Genomic DNA, 25,665 nt, shown 5'->3' with positions numbered 1-25,665 from the left:
AAGCCCTCAAAAACCAGCAGAAATTTCACTGAACCCGCATTAAGATAATACAGCTTGCTCATGTTTTATATACGATAGGACATACAGATTTAATGTACAGAAGAAACCCTTACTCACTTGAATAAATAGAATTTTATTCTGAAGACAAAACTATTTTACAGTGTGCAACATAACAGAGGTCAAAAAGGTGCTTTAAAGCTTCCGTCAAAATACTTCCAAAATCACCTAAAATTCTCTTAAGTCTATGAAAGGTAAATCATTTTAACCGCTGAGATTGCCCCGTTGGTTTCAATTTTGTATCTGTCACTGTACCATAAAACAATTTTTACTACAATCTGATTCACTTCGCCCATAAACATCACCAGGTTCAGCTGCTAGCAAAGTACTCCATAACGGTGAAAAAAAACACCATTAGCCATCAACATGCCTACACATGAAAAACATTTTGCAAAAAGGTGAATCAGTAGCCTAACAAATTTACATAAATACGTAATGCACTTGTGTTAAAGCAACCAATGTTAAATCCACCACTTTAATAATGCAGCCCATTTCCAGACCTTCAAATAACTTACCGCAGGTCAGCTTTCATATACATTCCATAAATTATTAGACATATGGGCATTTATTTTATTGATTTTTTTTGCAAGGGAAAATGACTTTGAGAACCAATTGTTGATTGTATATATATATATATATATATATATATATATATATGTAAATATATATAATTTTTTTAATCACTGAGAGCCTCATTCTCAACAGTAAAAAAAAAAAAAAATCACAAACAATAATTAATCATTCAAACTTGTAGGAGCCTACTCCATTGATGGCTCTTGAGCTAAGACTTAGTAAATGTGTTCATTTTTTTCTTTCTGTATGTGAAACACCCTTGATATGACCTACGTAAACCGGAATGGTGACACCGTGCGAGCAAGAGTCACAACCATTTCACAATCACTCATTGCTCTGAGTGTCTCACTTCAAACTCGTCACACAAATCCCATGACGACCCGCGTAGGTAAACATTCACCCCCACTCCCGAAGGAGGCGCTCCTCACAGCTCTTCGCTCTCCAGTGTGGCTTCGGCAGGGGAGCTGGAGAACAGGAAGGGGCTTGTCTCCGACGTGGGGAAGGCCGATTTGATGTCGAGTCCTTGGCCTGTGAGAGCTGCGTAGCGGCTGGCCGTACGTGGCGTCTTCTTCATGGGCGCCAGCACGTTCTGATGCCACTGTGCTGAAGGTCATAATACATGGTGACATGTATAATCTTCAGTAAAGCTGCTGACAGTTTATCGAGGTACTGCTCACTTTCGTACCATAGATGTCGAGCCTGCAGGTGCAGGCCGCAATCCCAGCCTCGTTTTTGGCTGACACTGTATACCAGCCAGCATCCTCCTTGGTGGTTGGATGGATGAGGAGGCATACGTATCCTGTGGCATCCTGTTGCATGCTGATGCAGAAGCAGAAGTTGACTTTCACAATTTCTTTTTTGAATGTATGGCAAGGTGAATAGTAACAACTGTATGACCAAGAAGGTTTATTTCAGCAACCTGTATTTGATTGTTTCAGTCAAACTTTTCTTTTGGGTATTTGCCATTGGATATTAAATTCAGATTCAACTGAATAATCACATAATAATCATCCTTATGCCATTAATATGTGCCTGTTACCCATTCCACGGACACTAACACAGCCCAATCCCATCACGGCTTTTGAACTTTGCCTTGATAACATTCTGGGTGCTCCTTTTCTTCTTTGGCCCGGAGGACACGACGTCCATGATTTCCAAATATATTTTGAAATGTGGACTCATCAGACCACAGTATCCTTTTCCACTTTGTCTTAGTCCAGCTCAGAAAAACTTGTATTCAGAGAAGCCAGCGGTATTTCTGGTTGTTAATATATAGCTTTTGATTTGCATGGTACCGTTTAACGTGTATTTATAGATGTAGCAATGAATTGCAAAAACTGAAGAAAAAAAAAAAGGGGGGGGGATTTAAGTGTTGCTTAGCCCATGTGGTAATATCCTTCACACAATGATGCCTGTCATTTTTTAAGAAAAAAAAGAACAATAACGTTCATCAATTTGAACATTAAAAATCTTGTCTTTCAAGTATATCCAATTGTATATAGCTTGAAAAGGATTGGCAAACCGTGTTATATTTCATCTATTTTTTTTTTCATACGTGATTTTATTTTTTTTTAATTACTCAAATTTGTTTTTTTCTATGGTTTGCCAAATTTAGAAAATATTGGTTTTCACTTTGCAGGGACCTAGTGTGAGTGTTCCTGTGTAATTTATTTGCCGTCACTGACCTCATTCTGCTCTGTGTTCTGGGAATGGTGTCGTTGTCTTTCTTCCAGAATATAACTGGCTGAGGCATGCCCATCACTCGACACTCCATCCGAACGGGGTTCCCCTCAGGGATTCCCACATTCTGCAACTTCTCCACAAACTGGGGAGGGCGTTTCATCTCTTTCTCTGAAGAGAAAATTCAACATTCAAATCATGCTGAAAAAACTGCTAGCTTTCATAAAGTCTGAACTTTTATTCACGATTGACCGCTCCAACGGAAATCTGCTCACCCACAACTTTAAGTTCTAGACTGAACGAGCTCTGCCCTGCTTTGTTGCTCGCAATGCAGGTGTATGTGCCAGCGTCTTTCTGTGTCAGGGGGTCAATGATCAGAGAGTGGATGCCATTTTCCCGCACCAGCATCTTATGGTAAAGATCTGGATAGATGGGCCTACCATTGACCAACCACATGAGCTCAGGGTTGGGTAGACCACTCACCTAAAAGACAAATAGGGACTGTTTTGGGGTTGGAATCAACAAATCTCGTGTGAAAGTGATGTTCAGAACATGCTACCTACCTTACAATCTAGTCTGCACACCCTCCCTTCATGTGCTAGCATATCTCCTGGAGCCTGGACGAAGTGAGGCTGGAAAAAACGCTCATGGGTTTGCTCTCCCTCAACTTCCTGCACACGAGATCGTACCCTAAAAATGCAGAAAGGTTGAAGAAAGTCCTTAACTGGTTCAAGGGTTAACCTTTCTATATTTGGTTCAAAATCCATTCAAATTGTTGCTTGTAATTGAACTTGAAATTATGGGATAAAAGAACCATAATTTCCTATAACCAACTAGAGACCGAGTAAAAAAAAAAAAGTAATACAAAAATCATCAGTAGCATATGAGTGCTGCAGTTTATTTTGCTCTCAATCTTTGTGTACCATAATCCCCTCTCCTTGTTGCTTCCAGGAAGAAGAACAATACAGATGTACAGTGGAAATAAAAAGTCTTCACACCCCTGTTCAAATGCCAGGTTCTTGTCCAATATAAGTTATCCACCATCCACCGATGAACATTTAAGGTGGCCTAAGACATAAAGGGAATTAAAAAAAAATATTGAAATGATGCGGTTGTCCTCATTAACCGCAAAGACTTTTAGATCAAATTTGAGCAGAAGCTTGAAGGTTTTGTGCTGTCAATGACTGCTATTGATAATTTGGGGGGAAGCTCCTTTTTGAAGGAAAGCCTGCTAGAACATGTGAACCTGGTTTGTGGTTAATCAACGGCACTTTCTATGTCGGGTTGCAATCGTGTGCTGACTCCCGTTGAACATGTATCTGAAGATTATTGGTTAATTCTGATCATAGCCACATCTCAGTTATATGAGTAAAATGCTTTCGTTGCAGTTATGTTGAATTTGCATTTGGTTATGTTGCCCTTTAGCGCCCTCCAGTGGAGAAATGAGTGGTACACGTCAGCGTGCCTTGAGTTCACGTCAAGTTCAATGACATGGCTGAAGAGTAACAACAGGTAAAGTCTTGGTCCAGAAAGCAATAAGTGACTATTTGTGGTAAAATGGGTAATGTATTTTAAGTTATAATGTGTTCTCACGTTTTGTCGCGAAAAATAGATAAAATGTTGTATTTTTTTTCTCTATGCTTGTAGCACTTTCATCCGGAATGCATGTTTCATAATGTACCATAATTCATAAGTTTTAAACAATGTAAATAATGCACTTTACGGTAAATTGATTTCACAACATGTACAAATGTATGTTAATGTCGTCAGAAAACAATGTTCAACACTGTTCTGTTGGATTTCTATGTCCGTTACAGTTTTTAACAAGTGCAACGAAAGAGCACTATATAAATCTGATGCTTTAGTATTTATCATAATTATTATTTATCATCCTGAGATTTAATATATGGATTCTAAAGGCCATGACGAAACATCGTGTCTGTTAACTCTCTGTCTAGCCAGATAGAGCCGTCAAATGTCTAGTGAAGACAGAAGAGAGGGTGTGCGCACTTGCGCAAGCAAATTATTTCAGTTACTACTTATTTTGACTTCCCCTCTTAACAAGATAGTTTTACAGGTAACATTAATGGTGTTTTAAAATCGTTTTTTTTTTTACAAAAACCTGGCATTTGAACACGGATGTGGAATCTTTTCATATACAAGGCAGGCGGGATCTGCATTTCTGCTTACCTCTGAGAGTTAATGGGAGTCAGTCGGTTTCGGGGTGGTCCTGTTTGGATTATCAAATGACCCGAACAGCTCATTCGTCCCTGTTGATTTTCAAATTGTAAATCAGAACGGGTACATGAAGAGGAAGCAAAGTGCGAGGTGTTACCTGTGGATTTGATGCCATGATGGTGTAGTTTCCATCATCATCAGCTGTTGTGGACTCGATATGCAAAGCACATGTCCCATCCCCCTCTCTTATCTTCTTGTAGTGTATATTCTTCCTCAAGATCTGCTTCCCATCCTTGAACCAGTACACCTGTTGACAAATAATTAATGAGTGCTGCATAAGTTATTGTGCTCTTTTGCACCATTCCACAACTCACCTTCGGTACAGGGATGCCAACAACTTTACAGGAGAAAGTAACAGGTACACCCTCCGTGGCCTTGTAGTTTTTGAGTTTCCTGTCAAAGATGGGAGCGATGCATTTGCCCGAGGGGACGTCGTCGTGTTGCACATCATCGTCTGACTCCTCCACTGGCGTTCGCTCCAAGCGGAACTCGATCTCGCTCATTAATCTCTGCTCAAAATTGGACACTTTGTACTCCTAATTAAAGGGAAAAAAATGCAACATGAAAGCAAACTTAAGGCACTTTTTACTTTGCCGCAAACTTTTTTTCTTCCGACAATGTATAGCTTTTGAAGGTTCTGCATTGATCAGACATCATAAACTTGCGTGTACTGTACCGATAAAGAGCAGTAGTGGTATTGAAGTCAAAACTTGCACATTTGAACCTAAACTTATATTGTATATTATATGATGACTTAATAGCACTTGATTGGAACAGCATCTGTTTGACAAAAATGCCTGCTGGAAAGCAAAAAAAAAAAAAAAGCTCATGCAGCAAAATGAGGGGGTAAAACAGAGAACAGAAATTAAATAACAGCACTGATTGGATAGTTGGAATATTTATATTTCATTGAGTTTGTCTATTCAGAAGAATATATATTTTTTAATTTATTTATCGGGCATCTCAGAATTTAAAAGTTATTTGATGTCATTATTGCAATATGTGATAAGGACAACCTTCTGCTTAATAGGAGAAATGAGTGAAATTTCAAATAAACCAACAGTGAGTCGTGAGAGCAATGTAGTAGATTTCTCCGTGCAGGTTATTTATTAGTAAATGGATGCTTGAATGGACGTGACTGGGACTGTTTGCTGTATGAGGTGTCATCATGTGAGCTTCCTGACTGAATCAGTGTTTGCAATGAGATGATCCTTGTACCTCATCATAGCTAAAGACAGTAGCTGGAATGTTTGGTCCAACAAGGGGTCTGCTCGCTGTTTTCCCCTCAATACTCCGCTTCTATGAGAGGATAGGGATGGATGATGAACTCCCACAAAGACACACACACCAACTAATAGAGAAGCGCACAGACTAAGCTAAGCTAAGCTAAGCTAAGCTAAGGAATGTTACACACGTGCACAGTTACAGTACATGGACACAATTATTGATGACCGTGAATTAGGAAGGAAAAGATTCTACTGAAGGCCACCCATTAGAGGAATTATTGTTATTATTATGAATATTATTGTCACAGAATATGAGTAACAAACCGTTTCACAACTTCATCTACAATTAATTGTGAGCTTTTGTCCAGGTATTTGGGTAATTAAAGAGCAGGAACTTCTTATTGTACGAGTGTGGTGGTGGAAACTTGAACATCAATTTTGATAAGTTAAGTACAAATTTCAAATATTTCTTAATTTTTGTATAAAAAGGCTTAGAAAAGGTTTCTCGGGATGTAAGGTATACACTGTCATATTTTTAATTTGTTTAACCATTTCAACCTTTAATACAGAGGTCGCAAACCTTCTTTCCACCACAGATCGGTTCATACAACGCTATAAATTTTGCTGACCAGTTTTCACAAGTTTTGATTTTTTATTCATCTGGTCCAAAGTGGTTTGGGATCTCTACTTTAATACACTTTAAAATGCTGAATCGTTTCAACTGGGAAAAAAATCAATCCTCATAGTGAACTAAGTCTTCCAAATGAATATGGCTCATGTCCACATAACTGTTGAAAACCAGACGAACTGGTTAGTTTAAAATGAGTGATAACGTACTGCACTAACATGTCAAGCTACTGGTCTGTATTGTTCAACTAACTGAAGGGGTGTTTGGTACCTGCTGATGGGCAAAAATGGGAAGGTCATCTTGAAATTGTAGTTTTTTCTCAATGTCATGAAGAACAGCATCTTTTGTCTCACGAATGATTTCAGTTGATGGGAGGCGTGTCTTTGGTACCTTCTTATTGAGCCTTAAGAGACAAAAGAAATGTTTTAGAATACGCGACAGCCAAACCCACCTTGACAGCAGCTCAAAGAGTCACATGTCAAGTACCCTAAAGGTGCGCCTTTGGGAAGGCCCATGGAGTTGGTAGGCTGAGATGGCGTCAGGGAAGGCAGGATGGAGCTGAGGAAGGCCACAGGGTTTTGGATGGGGCTTGGTGTGGAGCTGCTGGAGGTGGGCGAGGACGCCTGCAGAGGTGACTGGGCTCTGATGGCAAACGCGTTGTTGAAGCTTGGAGCTGAACCCGGCGTGGGAGAGGAGAAGAGTGGGCTAGTTGGGGACTGGAGCACTCTCGTGTGAAAGGTCCTGGTCGATGGCGAGAATGATGGCAGCGATGGCGAATTGGCGGCGGAAGAGTTGAGCTCGGCTGCCAGTTCGTGGAGAAGCGGGACCGGGGACTCAGTGGGGGGGGGACTCCGGGCGGGTGAGAAAGGTTGAGCCGTGATGAACTCTTTAGGTCGGGTGTAGTTGAAAGCCTGTGAGGTCGCGGTCAGATTCATGAGGGAGGCGTGGGTGCTTCTCAGGAAAGCAGCTGGAGACGTGACATGATGGGAGGCAGTTGTTGCATCGGCTGAACTTGAACTGAGATTCGAAACTGGCTGAGAAGAAAACGGTGGTGCGGGTGCAGTTGCGGCGACCGTTGTGGTCAGGTTGCGGTGGGAGGCATGGATGGCGTTCATTTGGGTCAAAGGTGCCACGCTGAAAGGCGAAGCTGTGTTTAGCTGCGGCATAGGTGAAGGCAACGTCACCACGGAGGAGATCTTAACATGGGGAGTGTATGGAAAGGATCGTAGAGGAGGAGGAGTGTTGATTGCAGGAGGAGAACTCAAGGAAGTTAGAGGGGTCGTCGTGGTTACTGGGGGCCCGGATTTGGGTGTCATCTGTGAAGTATTGTTAAGATAGGTCAACTGGGAATCACGGTTTTCTCTCAGGGACCAGCGTGAACCTTCCCGAGAGTTTGCGGCCTCTGGCTTAACCTGGAATGAAGCCTGATTGTGGGTTGGGCTTGGGGATTCACTCTCTTGCTGCTGCTCCAAAAGAACTTGGTTGTGAAGGAGCTGGAGCTGCGCCGGGTCCCTGTCAATCAAGTACAAGCAATATTGGAGATGAGCTGGAAAGACACTATACATGGTGAACATGAGGGAAGCGCAGTCCTGCGTCCCTTTGAATTACAGCTGGTCAGTCCCGTAAAGCCTAAAAGGAGTGAGCCAAAGTCAGCATGAAGATGATCTGCCCTTTTAAGGATCACCAACAAGTTGGCCACAAAACAACACTGGATCGCCTCAGAACTTTTTCAATATGCACACAAAATTAAGTTTTAAAGTCACAGTTTACATTAGATTCGAAATCAGCTTCTTGTTTTGCCTTTTAAAAAAAAAATGTTCGAACCCCAAACCAATCCTAAAATGCAGAATTAATTCAAATTCGAAGAGTGAACACAAGGATGATCGGAAATCACATGGTTGTGATGACAGGATAAACGTGGACACTGCTTATATAAAAATTTAAAGTGAACTTACAAGTAGAAAATGCCATCCTTTGTTTTGGAGAGCCTGAAGGTCCACATTTGAGGTCTGCCTGCATGGATTAGTGAATTGCGACTAAAAGTTCACAGCTGAAGGAGGAGCATTTATGTTTGGACTAGAAGAGGAGGGGCGAGGGTCAAATGTTGATGTTATTTGAACTAAAAACGGCATTTGGGTTGCATAATCCCATTTTTGTTTGTAAACTGTAGCGGGATATATAAAAAATTTTCATCTGATGAGTAATTAATCTCCATGACCCAAATCCAATTATGAACGCACCGATCTGAATGTGGGCTTGACAGTGAACAACAAAAATGAAATAGCTTACAGCAGTTCTTTTGTTTAGCCTGTTTAGTATTCTGAGCAAAAGTTTTGAGAAATGCTACTCTTTAATGTTAAAGAACAATCGTTGCATCAGAACCTTCTTTTGCCGTCACAAATCAGCTCAACTTACAGTTTGGGTTTTGCCAGCACCGGTGGTGGTCCTTTGCCCAGCGCATCATAAGCGTCTTCATCAGGTGGAGCAGACGAGTCATTTTGCTCACCTTCCTCATCCTCAGGTAATTTGAAATGTACTCGTAGACCAACTCTGGAGTTGGCACGTGACTCTTTGTGGTTTGTCAGGACCCCTGACTTTAGGCAGGAGTTAGGAGGTGGATTGGGGAGGGGCAACAAAATAGATGTCCCATTCTGATGGTTAGAGACTGCCCTGTGATTGGGTTCCGGTCCGGATGCTTCCTGCTCCACGAAAGGTTTTGGGTGTGGAGCCAGCGGTCCTGCGTTCTCAGGAGGCTCCTGGTGAAGGCTAAGAGGGTCTAAGTTGGGGGTGCTAACACTATGAAGGTTGAGACTGGGGCTACTGGACAAGCTGCTGGGTTCCACACCGTGCAGGCTGGTACGTAAGGTGTCCGGACGGAGCATGCTGGAGTTGTTGGGGTGCAGACGAAGGGTGCTGGTGTTTAAGGGGTCCAAACGTAAGGTGCTATTGACTAACGGATCCAGCCGGATGGTGCTGGAGTGGGGCTTGACGTTATTGGTCAGCGCAATCTCTCGTTGGGGTTTGGCGAAATCTGATGTGGAAGGTTCTTGAACTCGACTGGGCTCCACCGTTAAAGTGCAAAAAGGCCTACTTGCATGGTTGTTAACACCATTACCTGGAGAAAGAAAAAAAAATGGATGAAATTAATTCCGCATATTGACATACGACTAAATTAATGCTGGATTTCCTTTTCCAATATAAAACAGACTTATTACCTTTGACGTTTAATGTTGCGGCACTGGACGTTATTCCATAAGTGTTGCTTGCAGTGCAAGTAAACATCCCGGAATCTTCAGCGAAGACCTCAGCGATGACCAGTGTACAGATTTCCTCTAGAGAAACAAAAGCGACACTCGCATAATGACATCGCTTGGATGGGAGTCTTGCGAGAGGGAGGGCACATGACTTGTTTGGCCAAGTAACGCTCAGAGTTTCTTTGTACTTGTAGCGGAGTCTATTTGAAGCAAAGGCAGGTTGAAATGATCTGCCATGGTGGTTGGTTCGACACAGGATGAGAGACTACCTTATAAGGCGCACAGGCACAAGAAAGCAGCCCTGGCTTGTGTACAGAAGAGGAGCAGAAGTCTCCCTCAAGGACTAAACACGTCAGAGCAGTATGTATGCGCGCAGCATGTTACATACCGAAGGCAACAATTCTATTTTTCCACAAATGAGGAATTGTAAAAAAGCTACCTGATTCAGCTGGAGCTCGGGGCTCTGAAAACAAAAAAGAGCACGATCATCAATATGTATTGTAATAAAAACAGTTAAAACAGATCATCCTGAAATGTGGAGATAAGAGATTAAACAAACTCCAAATGCCTCAAATGGAGAACTGGACGATTTTTATTCATCGATATCAAAGAAAGGAAATAATAGTGATGAAAAAAAAAAAGAAAAAGAATTTTGGGAATTTCCCAAGATGTGTATAGCTCAATGGAAATAAGTTGAGTGATATTTTGTATATTCTTCCTTTTGTTTTGTCTTTATTCATTATTCTTTTTTTTCTATTTGTTTATTTTTAAAAAAGAAAAAGAATTTTACTGATGACTGGTTGAGCCGTATTTGGTATCACTGTCGAATGACAAATCCATAGATTCTATTATTTAAAAAAAAAAAAGTTGGAGCGTCTTCTTTTTAGAAATCTCACATTTTACAGTATTTCAAAGAGCAAATTGTGAGCTCACTATTTTGTCAAATAGGATGTTACTTGCTCTTCTTACTCCACTTTGAGAAAAGTATAAATTAATTTATAAACATTCCGAAAAGGTATCGCAAAAAGCCAAAATCTACTTTCTGGTGTTGCTCTTTTGAATTTCTTAGTTCTGTATTTACCTCATGTTTTATTTAGTCTGTGCTTACTTTTCTGCAGGATTCGAAAATCAGGAGAGTCTTCGATGATTTTGGCCTCTTTGTACCATTCGACTCGAGGGGACGGCACTCCCTTCACGCGGCATTCGAGCACGACCAGCTGCCCTTCGGAAGCCACCAAGTCCTGAAGACTCTAGAGGTGTGACAAAGCGTGCTGCTGTGACTTACTGGATAATCCCAAAATTGATCTCCTTTTAAAACTAATTGTACCTTTGTAAAAACCGGGGCAGCCATGATGGCTTGCCCGTTCAAGCCTGGCAGGAGGTTGAAGCTAGATGTTTGACTCTGGATAAACAAAAAACAAACGTGTTAGCGGGAGAAACGCACCACTGATGTTAGGAAGCATGTCGGGTGTTCTACCTCAGGTTGAGACGTCGGAGCTGCTTTGGGGGTGAGCAAAGCAGCCCCGGACAGCAACTGACAAACTGTGAGGTCTGCTGGTGGTGACGTCGGAAAAACTTGCGCAGGTAAGACTTTTGTTTCAGTCTCCTCTGGATAAGCGCTTGATGCCGCCGATGCTTGGGAGGGCTCAAGGCCGGGAGGTGAGTCGGCTATCGTCTGGACTGGAACCGGGACCTTCTGGATCACAAGCGAGCTGAGCTCCTCTGCTGGTTCCGCTGTGGTTTGATTTTCCGAAGACTCTTTAACTTCGGTGGTGATTTGGCATGACAGTGGTGTGGAGTTTGGCTGATTTCCCTGCGGGCTTTCAAAATCCAAAAAAGATGAAGACTTACCATTCTCAATAAAGTGCTTTAAATGCTTCTGAATAGTAATAGTCGGCAAACTTACTGGGCTACATGCTCAAAGTGCACATCCCCCTCGGAGTCCGAAGAGGACGCACCTGTAGGATCACATGACCTTTTGAGCATTTTATATAAGCACTAAAAAAGATACAACCTGAGCGGAATAATTTTCACATTGTGTTTTATATGAAAAGAAATGAGCCTGGTGGAAGGTGCAGTTTTGACCCGAGGTATGTGCTTCTATTGTGCAAAGTGCGTGAGAGAGCTAGAAATGCTGCATCCATGCAGGCATGTCAGATTTGTCATCAGAGCCTTTAATTGGCCCGAGGCCAGTTCTCATTCTAAATGATGCACAGTTTGAGAACCGTCTAAAGAGAACGAAAGAATCACCTTCGATGTAAATCTCAGCTGAGGTGGAGTCAGTTCCGTAAAAGTTTGATGCGAAGCAGGAGTAACGTCCGGTGTCCTCCTCAAAAGCTTCTGTAATGATCAGAGAGTGCCGCTCACCATTGGTGATGATCTGAATGTCAGGGCTGTTCTCCAACTCCTTGCCTTCACAGAACCACCTGCAATTCACACAAAAATGTTCATAAAAGATTTTTAAATATTTTTTGTGTTTTCGTCTAAATCTCGGTATGACACAATGCAATGTTACACCACCGCAAACTACACACATGATAATGAACATATTAAATGAACACATAATTTTGGACGAGGAAGCAACTCCATTTTTTACAGGGTCAGTTTTTTTGGGGCATGGTGGTTGACCGGTTAGCACGACGGCCTCATGGTGCAGAGGTCGTGGGTTCGATTCCGGCGTCGGCCTTCCTGAGTGGCGTTAGCATGTTCTCCCCAGTAAATCAGTGACAATCTGCCACTGCATTGCTGCATGGATGTCATGCTCCATTCCGTAGTGGACCAATTTCAGTTATTCCGCTGACGTGGTTTTGCGCACCATTTACTTTCGGTCTTTAAAGCTGAGTTACAAAAAGTCCAGCATATAAACTTCAATGAGCAAACACTTTCCCTTTTGCCTGTAAAGTACAACAGCGATCTTGACCAGTTTAGCGACACTGAAGCATACCATTAACAACTGCCGTATTTTTAATCTGAAAACTATCTTGAGGTCTCACATTTGTATTTTTTTAGGTGAGGTGATGTTACCTTTTCATAAACATTGACTAAAAGATAGATGAGATTGGCATTCATTATTAGTCACTTCCTTCTCACGTTCACCTTCATTGAGTCTCTGCAAATAATTCGAACGGGAGTAAAAAATTGCGGTTGCATTTGAAATTCTGAATTTGCCAACTGACATTTTTTGCTGACGTCCGGCATGTAGAATCGGTCTCACGTCTAACAGCCCACGAAAACAACATTCGCCAAAAGTTAGCTCAAATTTTTTTCTCCAATTCAAAAAATTTCCAGTGATTTTTCTGCTAATAAACGAGCAGTTTTAGTTGTCAACAGCCTGTTTATTCCGTTTAAAACTTTAACCATAAACTAACTTCCAATGCAGCAACATGAGCAGTAGCCACTCTGAACATCTATTTCTAGTCGATGAGACCTCGCGCTTTCTAAAAATCCAGCCAATAATCAAAGAGGAATGAGGTGTGCCCGCGGCGACACGAAGAGAGCTTCACGTGGCTAAATCCGATTCAGCGCTGTCATCAAACTCGACTGATTCGAACTTACACGCTCAATCAGTCCAATTGTGATTTCACAAGTGATGGCACACTGGTATTCCTTTGCATGCCGCACTGGAATAGACTCACTGCAGGATGTTCTGCTGCAAGAGAGTCATTTGTCATGAGTAAGAGTCTAAATTAAAAACATGAGTAGTAACGAGGATGGCTGGTGTGCTCGTCACTGCACCTGTCAGAGCTATTTTCCTTCTGCGGCTCAAAACTAGCAAAGGAGATTCCCTCACCAAACTCACATCATGCTAAACTTCTCACCCCCCCCAAAAAAAACAGATACAACCAAGCACATCAACTACAAATGACAGAAACAGTTCTTATACAGTTAGTACAAATGATGAGGTTTATAGAATGAAAATAAATTGAAAAATAAATTACATGATTTAACCAACTTAAAAAAACAAAACAATTTAAACAAAAGATTAAACAACATTAACAAAGAAACAATGTCAAGTTTCTACGAATGAGCAAATCAACCCTCTTACCGAAGTGCTGTGCGAGTTCATGCCAAGAGCTGAGTTGGTTCCATTATCAGACGAGACTACAGCGCGCGGTGCCAGTCCAGTCTAAAAATGGCAGAGCGCTTGCATTCTCCCTGCACGAGTATATGTTAGTGCCTCAACAATGCTCAGTAGGACTAACAAGACCATGACCCCTCCCCTCCACCTCGTCTCCATTCTGTCCTGCCTCAAACGCCTTCAAATGAACACTGTTTTCATAATAATCTATTCCTTAAAATTCAAACATGAGTCTATTTTTAATCCAAGTAAAAAAAATTGCAACTGAAAATTCACATAGTCCGACCTCTGTGGTGAAGTACCCTTGAGGGGTTGCTTGACCAAAAACACTTGAAAGAAGGACATCCTTAATACAAGGAGGAATATACACGACACCGGAAGTTTCGTGTAGTAAATGGAAGCGATGAGATTGAGTGTTTTTATTATTTGTACCGTTTACATGTAACAGTGGTGAACTTCTTTTGAGGTCTTTCAAAAAAATGTCAAAATGGGGAGATGCCTCACCTTCATTTTTGTGGCAAAATAAAAATTGAGTGTTTAATTGTTTTATGTTAATCTCTTAACTCTGGTTACCTTAGATCCAATCACATGCAAAAAGAATGGATTGTTCGACCTAATTCCAATTTAATTTCCATATATATTATTTATTTATTTCATATTATTGTATGTATGATTTGGATGCGCATTTTCAACACATTAGCAAATATCCGGTATCCAAAGTGCAAGGAAATAACTACGCCCACATCGACGTCAGCAAGGAACAACAATAACTAAATAATACAAATATTAATTTGTCCATTGACACCGCACGTGTATCAGCAAATAACCAACACATGTATTTTTTTTTCCTCTTTTGTCCACCACAATGCCTATCTGACCTATGCCACTTGAGACCAAGACATTGAAGTTATGTCATTTGAACCATACGCTGCAAATCCAGTCTCGGCGGTTCCACAACAATGCTGTTAATGTGCTGGACCTTTTTGTTTTTGTAATAAAGCCTCACAAAATGATTCACATCTAAGCACATTAAATAAATGAGAATTTGGAAACAAAAATGCCAATTTATTTAGTCTAATTTGTTTTAGTCTCTGCAACTATGACACATTTTCCCATGTTTTATTTTGACAGGGTTGAGTCAGGCCTCTCAAGTTCATCCCAATCTTATTGCAGAATGTCTTTATTGTCTTTGCTTTGCGCACTGGGGCAGATTCATGCTAGAACAAAAAAAAAGGAGTTCATCTGGCTGTTTCCACAAAGTTGGAAGCATCCTATTCTCTTGATCAGTTCACAAATTAAGATTCAGGAGCAAGCCCTGTGTGATTTATGACAGTTGAATTTTTAGAGTAATGCGACTAATATTGCGTTTAATTGTCTATCTACTTTTCAGTGTCACTTAATTCCTCTGTTAGCTCTTTAGCTCTTTTAGTCTAGTTCAGACTAAAGTTAGTCTGAACATTGCGGATACGTCTCTAACTTTTCAGCTTGGTAATATGATACAATGAAACGAATGCAAATGAAAACTTATACCCTGCTAACTAATATTAGATCTTCTGTCAGATTGGACTGCCTTGCAAATTTCTGGCTTCTTACCGGACTTCAGGTATAGGATGTCCTCCGACGATGCAGTCTAACTGGACTTTGCTACCCTCGAGAACTTCTCTGCTTTTCAGTTTTTGGATAAATTGGGGCGGCTCACATCCTGGTTCGTCTGCACACGACGGAGCTTTTGTCAAAACTAAGTTTTCCGGTGCTTCCACCTCTTTGGAGTCAAACTGTTGTTCCTCAGTAATCCTACCGTCCTGTAACTCCACATGACCAAACCCGGAGTCCACTTGGATCTCTGGCTGGTGGCTACCAACAACGGATTCGGGCCCATCCTCCGCCGGGTCTGCCGACATGGCCGAGCGCTCCCGGCTGTCTGAGCCGTCTGAGTAAATTGTTCCATCGTTGTGGCTTTTGTTCTGGTTCCGACTCCGATGGGCTTTGCACGCTCTCGGTCGTATCCTTTTGGAGGTGTTAGCCTTGAAGAGAGAGGAGAGCTCTTCAATGAAGTCGGCCGCCTTGTTAAGGAACTCCTTCTTGGACTGGGTCTCCGCCCCAAATGGAGAGTTCCGGGCTGACTTGTTCAGGTGGTTGAGACCTTCACTGTTGTTCCTTACGGTGTTGTCCTGCCGCATGGACGCTGCGTGTGGCTTTCTGTCCAATGTGAGCTTTGGTTGCGTTGCTGGCAAATCAACCGGTTGCGGGAAAGGCATCGTGGAGGAGGGCATGTAAGGAAGAGGAGAGGGCTTTGTGAGGTGAACAGAGGAAGTTGGAGACGAAGAAATGGAAGCTGAGGCAGATGGAGTGAGGGCGGCTTTGACCTCTGACCTCTCCTCACGGGACTCATGTCCGATGGCCTGGCGGGCCAAGTTAACGCTCTCATCCAGCTCTTCTTGGCTGAGGAATGCCGACAGGTCCGGCAATTGGGTTTCATGGAGCCCCGCCGAGTCGTCGGCCTTTCCTTTGAGCGAGCCGAAAATCTGAAGGCGTGACGATGACGCATCGGAGCGGCTCATCTCGCTGAGACGCTGCTGGGCTCGGGCCTCGGCCAGGTAGCTCTCCCTTAAGAGCTGAGAGAGCGACAGTGGCGGCTCAGCGGTGTTTTCTTGCATACTGGGGGAAGAATCATAAAAGTCTGAATGAGATTCATTTGCAACACACGTAGATCTCTTCAATCGTGTTGCGGCTAGCTAAGACATGACAGAATTCAGGATTATCAATGGTGAAACTCTCTCACACATGCAAACAAAATCCTCTGACACGCACAACTAAAATCCTCACACACATAATGAAATACGCTCATGAAATAATCTGAATACTGGAATACGATGCGTTTCAGTAGTATGTTAATCCTTAATTATCACTCTGAAAACCGCCCGAAAGGCCCTTCAAGTGATTTTCTCAACTGACCAAAAGATCATGAAGTCGTTTATTTTTCACTGTAGGTCTGTCCATGCCGCGCCATCTGCTGCATGAGTTTGGTCAATATAGGCGAATCGTAATACTAAAAAACTAAAACATATTCAATCCACTCATCACCAAAGGTGAATTGCATCTTGCCATGTGCATGTGCCTTCATGAAAGTAGTCATTGATCCTGCTAAGAAAAAAAGGATATTGAAACATTGATATCTAGCTTATGTGCTTGGGGAAAATAAGTAATTGAACAATTGATCATTTCTGTAGCATTACACCTTTATTAATTGTACATTTATGATGTTTCACCCTTATAACCCGAGGGCAACCATGACAATGATGAGGCGAGAACAAGTTTGACACTCTTGCTCTAAAAACAATAATAAAATGGGGGAAAATGCAGCTCCTCCATCTTCCTCCCACAGTTCTTTGAAGACTCTTAAGTCTTCTTTTGGTGTGAATGGTTGACCAGTCCAGGTTTTAACTTGCATCTCGCCCAAAAACTGAGACAGGCTCCAGCTCACTCTCCACCCTACTGAGAACAAGCAGTGCAGAAATGGAGCTGGTGGATACCGATATAGTGCAACAGCCTCTGTTGACATGAATACAGAAGCTGAAATTAAAAGATCTGGTAAAAATAGTATCTAATTTTCAACTAATTCCAGCATCGTTTCTAACAGGGTGCCAAGTTTGATGGGACACACACTCCCCCACCCCTTGCACACTTCTGAAAAGTTTCCTCCTTGCATAATTATCTGACACGAAGCATGAGCAAGGCATGAAATACGGACACGAGATATTGTGCGCACATGTCACTGACACTCAAATCAGTGCGCTTCAGCGAACTGCAATGCCCTTCCAGCGGACCTGAAGGTGCAGCTGTTGTGTACATTAATCCTTTGCAAACAGACTCCGAGTCCACCAAGTCATAGCTAATAATAGCCGCGGGCTCAGTTTACCAGAAGAAAATCAACAAAGAAAGGCAGCTTCCATCATCTTGTGTGACCTTGTTATCGTGAGTTTGAGCAGTCACATAACAATCACCAAGCAAATCACAACAAAGGAACGTGACGATAATGAGCGTAAATCAAGTGTGGTGAAAAGGCATGCTTGCTTTCCTGACCCGACCTTTGCTGCACAAACACAGCAGCACACAACTAGGGTGGGGGGGGGGGGTCAAGTAATTGAATTAATCAGCAGCTTTCGCAGTCGGCATCTAAAAGTAGACTGAAGTCCATCATGTCCGAGATTTTGTGAGGCTCTGCGCAGCATGAGGCTGATGCAAAAGGACACCATGCAGGAATAATGACTTTACGGGATGTTGTGTTTTTACCTTCAGAGTAAACCCAGCTGGCCTCTGGGAATGGACTGGTGTATCCTCGGGGTGCACCTGTGCTCAAAGTGGGAGATTCCGCTCTTCCACTTGCTGCCACCTGGCCGGGGAAAACCTTGGGACAGGCAGCTGCCCAGCTTTCCCGCTTTCCTTGCACACGGTTCCCTTTGGCGTTTACAGGGAAATATGAAGGCGAGTAGCTAGGGTAACCTGTCAGCAGTAAAAGTAGCAACATTTGTCAGCGCCACGGTCGCAGGTTATTTTGGGGAGGCCTGGCCCATATGTCTGGGAGGCGTCCGTGCTCATTGGCCAGCGCGGGAGCATGCTGTAAAGGGATTCCACTTCTGCTGGTCTGCCAGAGACCACCGTCCTACAGATTTAGAAGCCCCTTACCCAGCCTCTCACACAGCCACGCTGCCAACTGTCAACACGGCAGATTAAGTGCAAGCCCAATTTCCAAAGCATTCCTGCAAAAGCATCTGGAATGACTACGACGGCGATGGTGGTGCATTCAAGGTCTTGATTATGTTCGCAGCTTTTGAGCAGCGTGCTTTTTTGCGTCTTCTTTTTATTTAAAGGGTTGTTTGTGATTGTGGTAAATACTGGACCTACTCATTCCTGACCCAAATACAAGACCTTGATCAAAATTTCTGCCTTTAGAGAGATAAGAAGCATATCCGTACAAACAGGAAACAATTTGGTATTTCATCAGTGAAGGTGAGGGGTTTAAATAATGGAGAAAAACTCATATTTTGGGTGTTACAGAAATAAACAGTTGTCACTTGTTAGTACTCTATTATCACATTGTCGTTCACTATCAGTAGTAGTTGATTATTATTTTATAGAATTTGATTTAAATGGTTTCGACTGCTGATTCTCATAAGTGTGGTCCTGGTACGCAGTCTCCCTCTAGTGGCACAGAAAAGAATTACGGAGTACAACTCAGTCATATTTAACTTGAGTTCAATTCATTTGCATTTAAGCTATGAATTGCATTTTCTTAAATATTTGTACAATTTTTAGAACTGTAATTTAGTGGTGGTCATTATCATGGTACTTGTAAAGCTGAGTACTTTTTAGGTGGTATTTCGTGCAAAACATTTTTGAGAATGACTTTTCTGCCTCTTCCCACTCCTTTTTGACCATGGAAAACAAATTTTGTTTCTCTATCTCTACCTCTAATCTCGTTGCACACTTGAGTACAATGACAATAAAGGGATTTCTGATTCTGATTCATCATCGACTATGGTACTAGTTTTTTTTTTGAGGGGAGGGCTATTTTCTTGCTCAAAATTAACTTGCAAAGATACCGTAATAATGTTCCATTTTGATTGACAGTCAGTGATATTAATTCAGGATTTTTTATTTTGTTTGTAATTTGTAGCGTAGAAGTGTACTGCATATTTAGATTCTACAGCTGAAGTCTTCACACCATTTGCAGGTGTGATCTTGTCGATCCTTACCAATGTTTGTCCAAACTCAAAACGATTAATTACCGCAGTTGAACTCTATATTGAGACGACCCGATGTAGGATTTTGATCGTGTGGTTTTATTCCACATTCCAAAGACATGCAAAAAAAAACACAAAATGTCCACATGCGTGAAAGTCATGTATTTTTTATTTTCGGTCAATGTGCCCTTTTTGTGACCGGCGACCAATCCTGGACGCACCGTTTGTCTTTTTCCCAAAGACAAATGGGGATAGTCTCCAACACATAACCCTAATAAAGACACACACAGCTGAGGGTGGATGGAAGGTTTATGTCACATTATTTTTTTCACATATAATTTTTTTAATTTAACATGGGGAATTAATATTCAATAGCTAAACATACCAAATGGTACATAAAAGTTTCAACATTTTGAAATAGTTTAGCTTCTTGATTACACTTAGAACAGTGTAAAAGACATCAAGTGGATTATTAGACTACAAAGGCTGTGTGGCACACAGCCTGGTGAAGGCAAATGTATGATTACAAAGCTTTATTTCGACCTGTACACCATCATAATATTTGCATATCTTTAGTTGTTTTATGAAGTATCAGACTTGACACAGTTACAGATTAACGACAAGGCAAAATAAGATCTCTGGCACTCTAGTGACTCAAAAGTCCTACATGCAAGTCTTCAACACAGATTTAAGTTCAATAAGAAATAAAAATGGTTAGTATAAAAAATATATTTATGTATACTCCAGACAAGTCAACATGCATAATTAACAATGTTACCTTGAATCCATACTAACGTCTTTGGTGTCACTGAAAACTATTTTGTTGATACCAACACATAAAGGCAACAACATGGATGGAGAATCACAGTTTAGTTCCCAGTTCTCACGACTCTTGTGTTCGAGCTGCTGACTTCACAGTCACAAGAAGTGAAACCAAGGAATTGGTATACAAACATACTGTTTGGGTAATTAGCAGCAGGAGTCTTTGCTCGCCCATTCTTTGGCAAAACATTTTCAAGAAAAATGTTAGGAATGCAATTTCATGATCGCCTCTATGACATTTCATTAGAACGGGCACCATGAAGGCACTCGGACAAAGACAGAACACGTGGATATAAACGGTTCTCCTCACACAGCAGCGGCTGCTTCACAGTGACCTTTGATCGTTGTCACTGATGTTTAGCAAAAGGTTTTTCTACTATTGTTCATGTTCTGCACTGTTCATGCAGTGACACATAACAATAAAGAGTTTTATGAGCCTGAGCCTTTTGCAACCCACTGAAGGTAGAAACAACTCTGTCTGCGTATGAGTGCTTGCTCACACCTGACGTCGTCCTCTAAGGACATCTGGGCTGACATACAGGAAAAGTGCTTCACATCCTGGCAACGGCTGTCCAAAATTCCCTTTTACACAAACTCCATCCCGCCCATTCTGTTACACCTCTGATGCTCCCTCAGAAGTCAACCAATTCTGGACTGTTTGGTGTGGGTTTCTTTCACATGTAAGAGTGATGCCATTGGGCGTATAAACGCAGATGCCCACCTTCCACTCAGGAGTCATCGTTGGCCCTCTTGCGAGACTGATCACCCCTGAAAAACAGTTACACAGCAAAGTACTAAACCGTGTGTCCGGAAATTACTGCATTGCAATTGAGCACTTAAATCTAGAGACATCAATCAGACCATGATTGTGTCTGCGACTTGTGACGAGCCGATGATTGTAAACTAACCGTGGAAAGCCGTTCATTGAAAGCTCCATCTGGAGCTTCTGGTCGTGAGCAGCGTAGTCCAACAGCAGAGACTCCAGAGCGGGAGGGTGGATTTGAGGAATAAAGTCAGAGAAGAGAGCAGGCGCTAACTGGGCCCACTCTGCAAAAGGAAACAAAATATTAAAATGGTTGATTTTATAATGATATATGGCAGTGTTTTTTTGCAACACCACCCCATTGGGAGAGGAAACTAGATTGTACCAAGTTGTAATGCCCAGTAGTCTAAACTATGCTAACCCAAATTCAAAATAAGAGAATACTTGCGCACAAAAAATACAATTGCAAATCATTGAATTGTTTTTATTCATGTTTTACACAATGTCCCAGCTTCAATGGAATCGGGTTTTGTACCAAGACTAGCATTAACAGTTTGAAAATGTAAAGGTCAACTTAAGTTCGCCTTTATAGGTTATTATGTATTTTAGCTTCATCCCAAAATGTAACCCCCAAAACAAATAATTTCTGCATTTGATGAAAGAGCACAGTGGAGACTAACTTACTATTAATTACTAGACATCCACCGCCAAGAAAGGTTGCTTGCTTGGGAATAAAATCATCTTTCAACTTTTACTATAAGTACAATAAAAACTGACCCACAACCCATTTTGGATCTTAAGCATCAATTGCGGATACCCTGGCGTGTGTGTGCGTGTGCGTGTGTTTACATAGTGTAATAACTTTGTTCTGCAGAGGCACACCTGGTCGGAGGCTGTGGAGGCCTTTGACCACACTGGCCATGGTTGACGGTTGTACTTCAAAGGGCACCGCATGAGCTTTGACGAGAAGAGCTGGAAGAAAAATGCTTCAGAAGTCACTCACAAATGTGCCCAAATAATGACCTAATTAGACAAGCAGCAGCAATGTTATGATAACTCTTCTTTGAGTCACATCTTTCTGGGTTTCACATTAAGTGGGGATTGTTTATAATGTATTCGGAAAGTATTCACAGCACATGTTGTCATGTTACAGCCGCAGTCCAAAATGGCTTGAATTCATTTTCCCCTCAAAATTCTACATAGTACATAATGACTATTAAACGAAAAAAAACAACTAAGAAAATCACATATGTACACATTCTACAAGATACTCACACATGAGTGTGTTGATGTATTTCTCTGCAACATGATCAGCAAACAGGTTCATCAGGTCCTCTTTCAGATCACGGTTAAGCTTCGATTCAATGTAGAACTTGTTCTGAAAACAAGCATCATGAGAAAGTGGCATAAACTAGAACCCCTTTTTTCTAGAACAGCGTAAAATTTAAGGCGTATTATTGTTCAACTTCAAGGAGTGGAGAATATACTGCAATCCGCCACAGTATCATCAACGTTACTTACCAAATACATAAATACTGGAACAATACACTGAAGAGATGCAATGTATTGTGTTAGGGCTATGTTGAAGCTTTCAATCAGCTTTTCAAGTGGGACGGCCTGAAAAACAATAAAAATTGTCATAATCTTGCATTTAGAGTGCAACTGCAAAAAATCGAACGCTGTAAAATACAGAAGGGGGGGGGGTCGCACAAATCTTGAGATCAAACATCACCATGATCAAAGGCAATTAATTTTTAATCAGGTGTCTTTATGTGTTCCTAAATCTATTTTTAACGTTGATTTAAAAAATGTCTTTACTTTTTTCCTCTCACAAAGTTTCTGAGATATTTTTTATTTATTATTTTAAGTTCGATCATAAAAGCTTGCACAATTCAGATTTTACCAGACATTGTAATTTAAAGATGGGATGTTTCAGGGGGAAAAAAGTCCCACCCGTTGCTGTACCCAACCCTTAGTTCAGAAATTTTGCTAGATTACAAAATTATGGTAAAAAAAAATATAATAATAAATAATCTGAATAGGAATCAGACCCCCAAAAATACTGTAAATAAAAATGCTCTTGTGCATGATTTGATTTTTCTTTCCTGGGGTCATTTCTTTTTATAAATATGTGACAAGAATGCTGCAAAATGAGCATCTGTGATCCCCTTCAAATGGGCACATCCTAAAGGAGACCTCTGACATTCTTTGTCATAGATAAACAAGAAGAACACCCCCCTAATCATCCACTTGCCAAACTGCTTCAAATCTCATATAAATGTCCAGTATGGTCATTGTTGCCATGACAACTGGTGACGAAGCTAGCCTTGCAACAACGAAGCAAGTGGCTACTCAATTTTGCTAAAGTCATATTTTGCTTTTCATGTGCTGTCTTTGCCAAGTTTATTGAGCCAAGGCTAATATTTTACTTTACTTAAGTCTTACGGTACACCACCAAACAAACAGTGCGGCGGAAGTTCAGAACGGCTCCCACAAGGCCACATTATTTGTTCAATTTACTTGGTTGTTTAATTTCACACTTGACGGGTAGGCAGACACTCCAGAGACACAAATACTGTATTTTTACACAAATTACTGATCTTATCTTACACTCAGCTCCATGGATACACGCTGTAGATGATTTGCTATTTTGGATTTCAGGTCATTGTAGAGCAGCTCGGAGTGTTGCTGGCAAACACATTTGTAGACGTAACTGTGAAAATAAACAGAAGAGACAAGGGTCCACTATTTCTGCCAATAAAATTGATTATTCACAAGATGACAGTACAAGAAACAGAGAAGAATGGGGTAGCTTTATACACCATATCAAGAGTTAAAGCACCAACTGGCCTAACGATGGACTAGTTTTCACTGCACTTACTTCGACTACATTAATATAAAACCACAATGTGCCATATCTAGTGAGCTCTTTCTAGAACAAATCCGCCACTACTCATTGGGTGCCAGGGACCATGTTGGGGAAACCTGCTGTGCAATTTGAGAGACAGTTTTCTATACTTGTACATGCGAGTCATTACCTGTAAATCTGAGCGTATGAAACAGAGATGTGGTCCGTGGGACTCTGTACGAGCAGGCGCTCAATGGCCTTCTCCAGGTTCGGCCAGTGGTTGTTTCGGTAGTCTTCCACGGCCATGGCATTAAGATCTAGGGCGAAAGAAGGGTTTCCATTTTGCCACCCCTATTATCTTAAGACGTGTTTTTGTTTTATTATGAGAGTGTGAAGGTGTACATGACCACGTCGACTTACGGAACTTTGAAGTCGAATCGAGAGTGAATTTGTCTTGGACAGAGGCGGCCGCCGGGGTCGGGCATTCGGTCTCGCCACCGGTGTCGCTGCACTCGCTGCCTGAGTCCGAGTCCATGAACTCGGAACCCGATGCGTTTCGGCATAGTAATCTCCCCCGAGCTGGCCCCTTTTCCCTCCCCGGTACGGCTAAGCAGACAGGCTGTTGGGGTGTTGTCACGTCGCATAGTTGGCTGCTTGAACACGTCTGGACCTCACTGCCGCTGTCCGGACAATAATTATGATTGTGGTCATCTTTTACGTCCAAGCTGTCGTCTTCCATAGCCTCCATTCCAACCGTCGTCGTGAGCCGATACCTGGCATTTAAAGCTGTAAACGTATTGTCGATAAGGACAAGAGTATAATGAAGCACCTGAAAATGTTTTCAGCTCGGCGCTGTTGGTGACGGCATTTCACGACATTGTCGTAAAGTTCTTCTTCTTCGAAACGTCATTCAAGCGACGACGTTCGACGAGACGGCGCGTTACCACCGACAGCTGGCTCGGGTTGTGAACGGCAAGCTCTGAACTCAGCAGATGTGGCTCTGTCTCTTGTACAATTTAACGAATACATTTCAAAAGTATATTTTTTTGCCTGATTTGAAATAACTGTATTTGGGTACTTGTGTAAAAATCAATCAAATAAAAGGTGAACTACTTAAGTAAAAATAAACGAGTAAAAATTCTGAAATGTACATGATTTTACACAAGTACATTCATATTTACTGTCAACAAAAAAAATCAATACAAAAGAAAATATTTACCTCTTTAATCCTTGGACACAGTTTTGCTGCAGGCTAAATACTGGCATTTTTTTTCAGATTAGACAATAACTTTTTGGAATTACATAAGGTTGTCATAAAACAAACTTTCGCCACAAATCATTCTTCTGGCCTGCGTTAAACTCTTTTCGATATGGCCATGAATGGGAAATATCTTGCGTCTCCAAATCTGTGGAGTTGACATTACTGCTCACGTGTTCATGTTCCTCCATGTTGCAGTTCCTTTGTTTTTTATGCCTAATAAGAACCCCAAGAGCTTCATCAGTCATCCTATCAACATATCCCCAATTGTGGTAGACTTTACCTCATTCTAGTTACGTCATTTTTATATTGTCATTGCCAGTGGTTGTAATAAGGAGAGACACATTCAAGTACAGGAACCTGAAAAAACTGAGTGGAGTGGACCAATACATATTTAAGGACGTTCACATCTATACCTTTGTGACTTTTTCAGTTTTTCATCCTGTAACAATCTAAACATGTTTTTTTCCAGTTTGCGAGGTTTATAGACTTTTCT

The 25,665-nt window shown here is 41.6% G+C and overlaps 2 protein-coding genes across 2 annotated transcripts; both read right to left on the bottom strand.

The window, feature by feature from the left end:
- Positions 1-113: 113 nt before the first annotated feature.
- On the bottom strand, positions 114-16,391 carry mypn (myopalladin). Its single transcript, XM_088305509.1, has 20 exons — positions 15,328-16,391; positions 11,907-12,082; positions 11,563-11,614; positions 11,134-11,476; positions 10,984-11,058; positions 10,765-10,906; positions 10,096-10,119; positions 9,618-9,734; positions 8,818-9,517; positions 6,889-7,914; positions 6,673-6,805; positions 5,767-5,847; positions 4,863-5,084; positions 4,646-4,795; positions 4,501-4,580; positions 2,874-3,000; positions 2,586-2,793; positions 2,316-2,481; positions 1,316-1,449; positions 114-1,233 (listed from the first exon to the last, which is right to left on the bottom strand). Exons 1-20 carry the CDS (start codon positions 16,389-16,391, stop codon positions 1,055-1,057), a joined length of 5,199 nt encoding a protein of 1,732 aa, XP_088161635.1. The 3' UTR covers positions 114-1,054.
- A 3,378-nt stretch (positions 16,392-19,769) lies between these two features.
- On the bottom strand, positions 19,770-24,887 carry cacul1 (CDK2 associated cullin domain 1). The gene is made up of 9 exons (XM_088303924.1): positions 24,741-24,887; positions 24,332-24,684; positions 24,102-24,228; positions 23,674-23,776; positions 22,585-22,680; positions 22,339-22,441; positions 21,946-22,035; positions 21,209-21,347; positions 19,770-21,068 (listed from the first exon to the last, which is right to left on the bottom strand). The coding sequence occupies exons 2-9, from the start codon at positions 24,657-24,659 to the stop codon at positions 21,029-21,031; spliced, it is 1,026 nt and encodes a 341-aa protein (XP_088160050.1). The 5' UTR covers positions 24,660-24,684; positions 24,741-24,887; the 3' UTR covers positions 19,770-21,028.
- Between the last annotated feature and the right edge of the window lie 778 nt (positions 24,888-25,665).

Source organism: Idiotropiscis lumnitzeri, chromosome 9, assembly GCF_059441095.1.
Source record: "Idiotropiscis lumnitzeri isolate Australia: NSW breed Sydney's pygmy pipehorse chromosome 9, RoL_Ilum_1.0, whole genome shotgun sequence".
Lineage (NCBI taxonomy): Eukaryota > Metazoa > Chordata > Actinopteri > Syngnathiformes > Syngnathidae > Idiotropiscis > Idiotropiscis lumnitzeri.
This window is presented reverse-complemented; position numbering and strand designations above follow the sequence as displayed.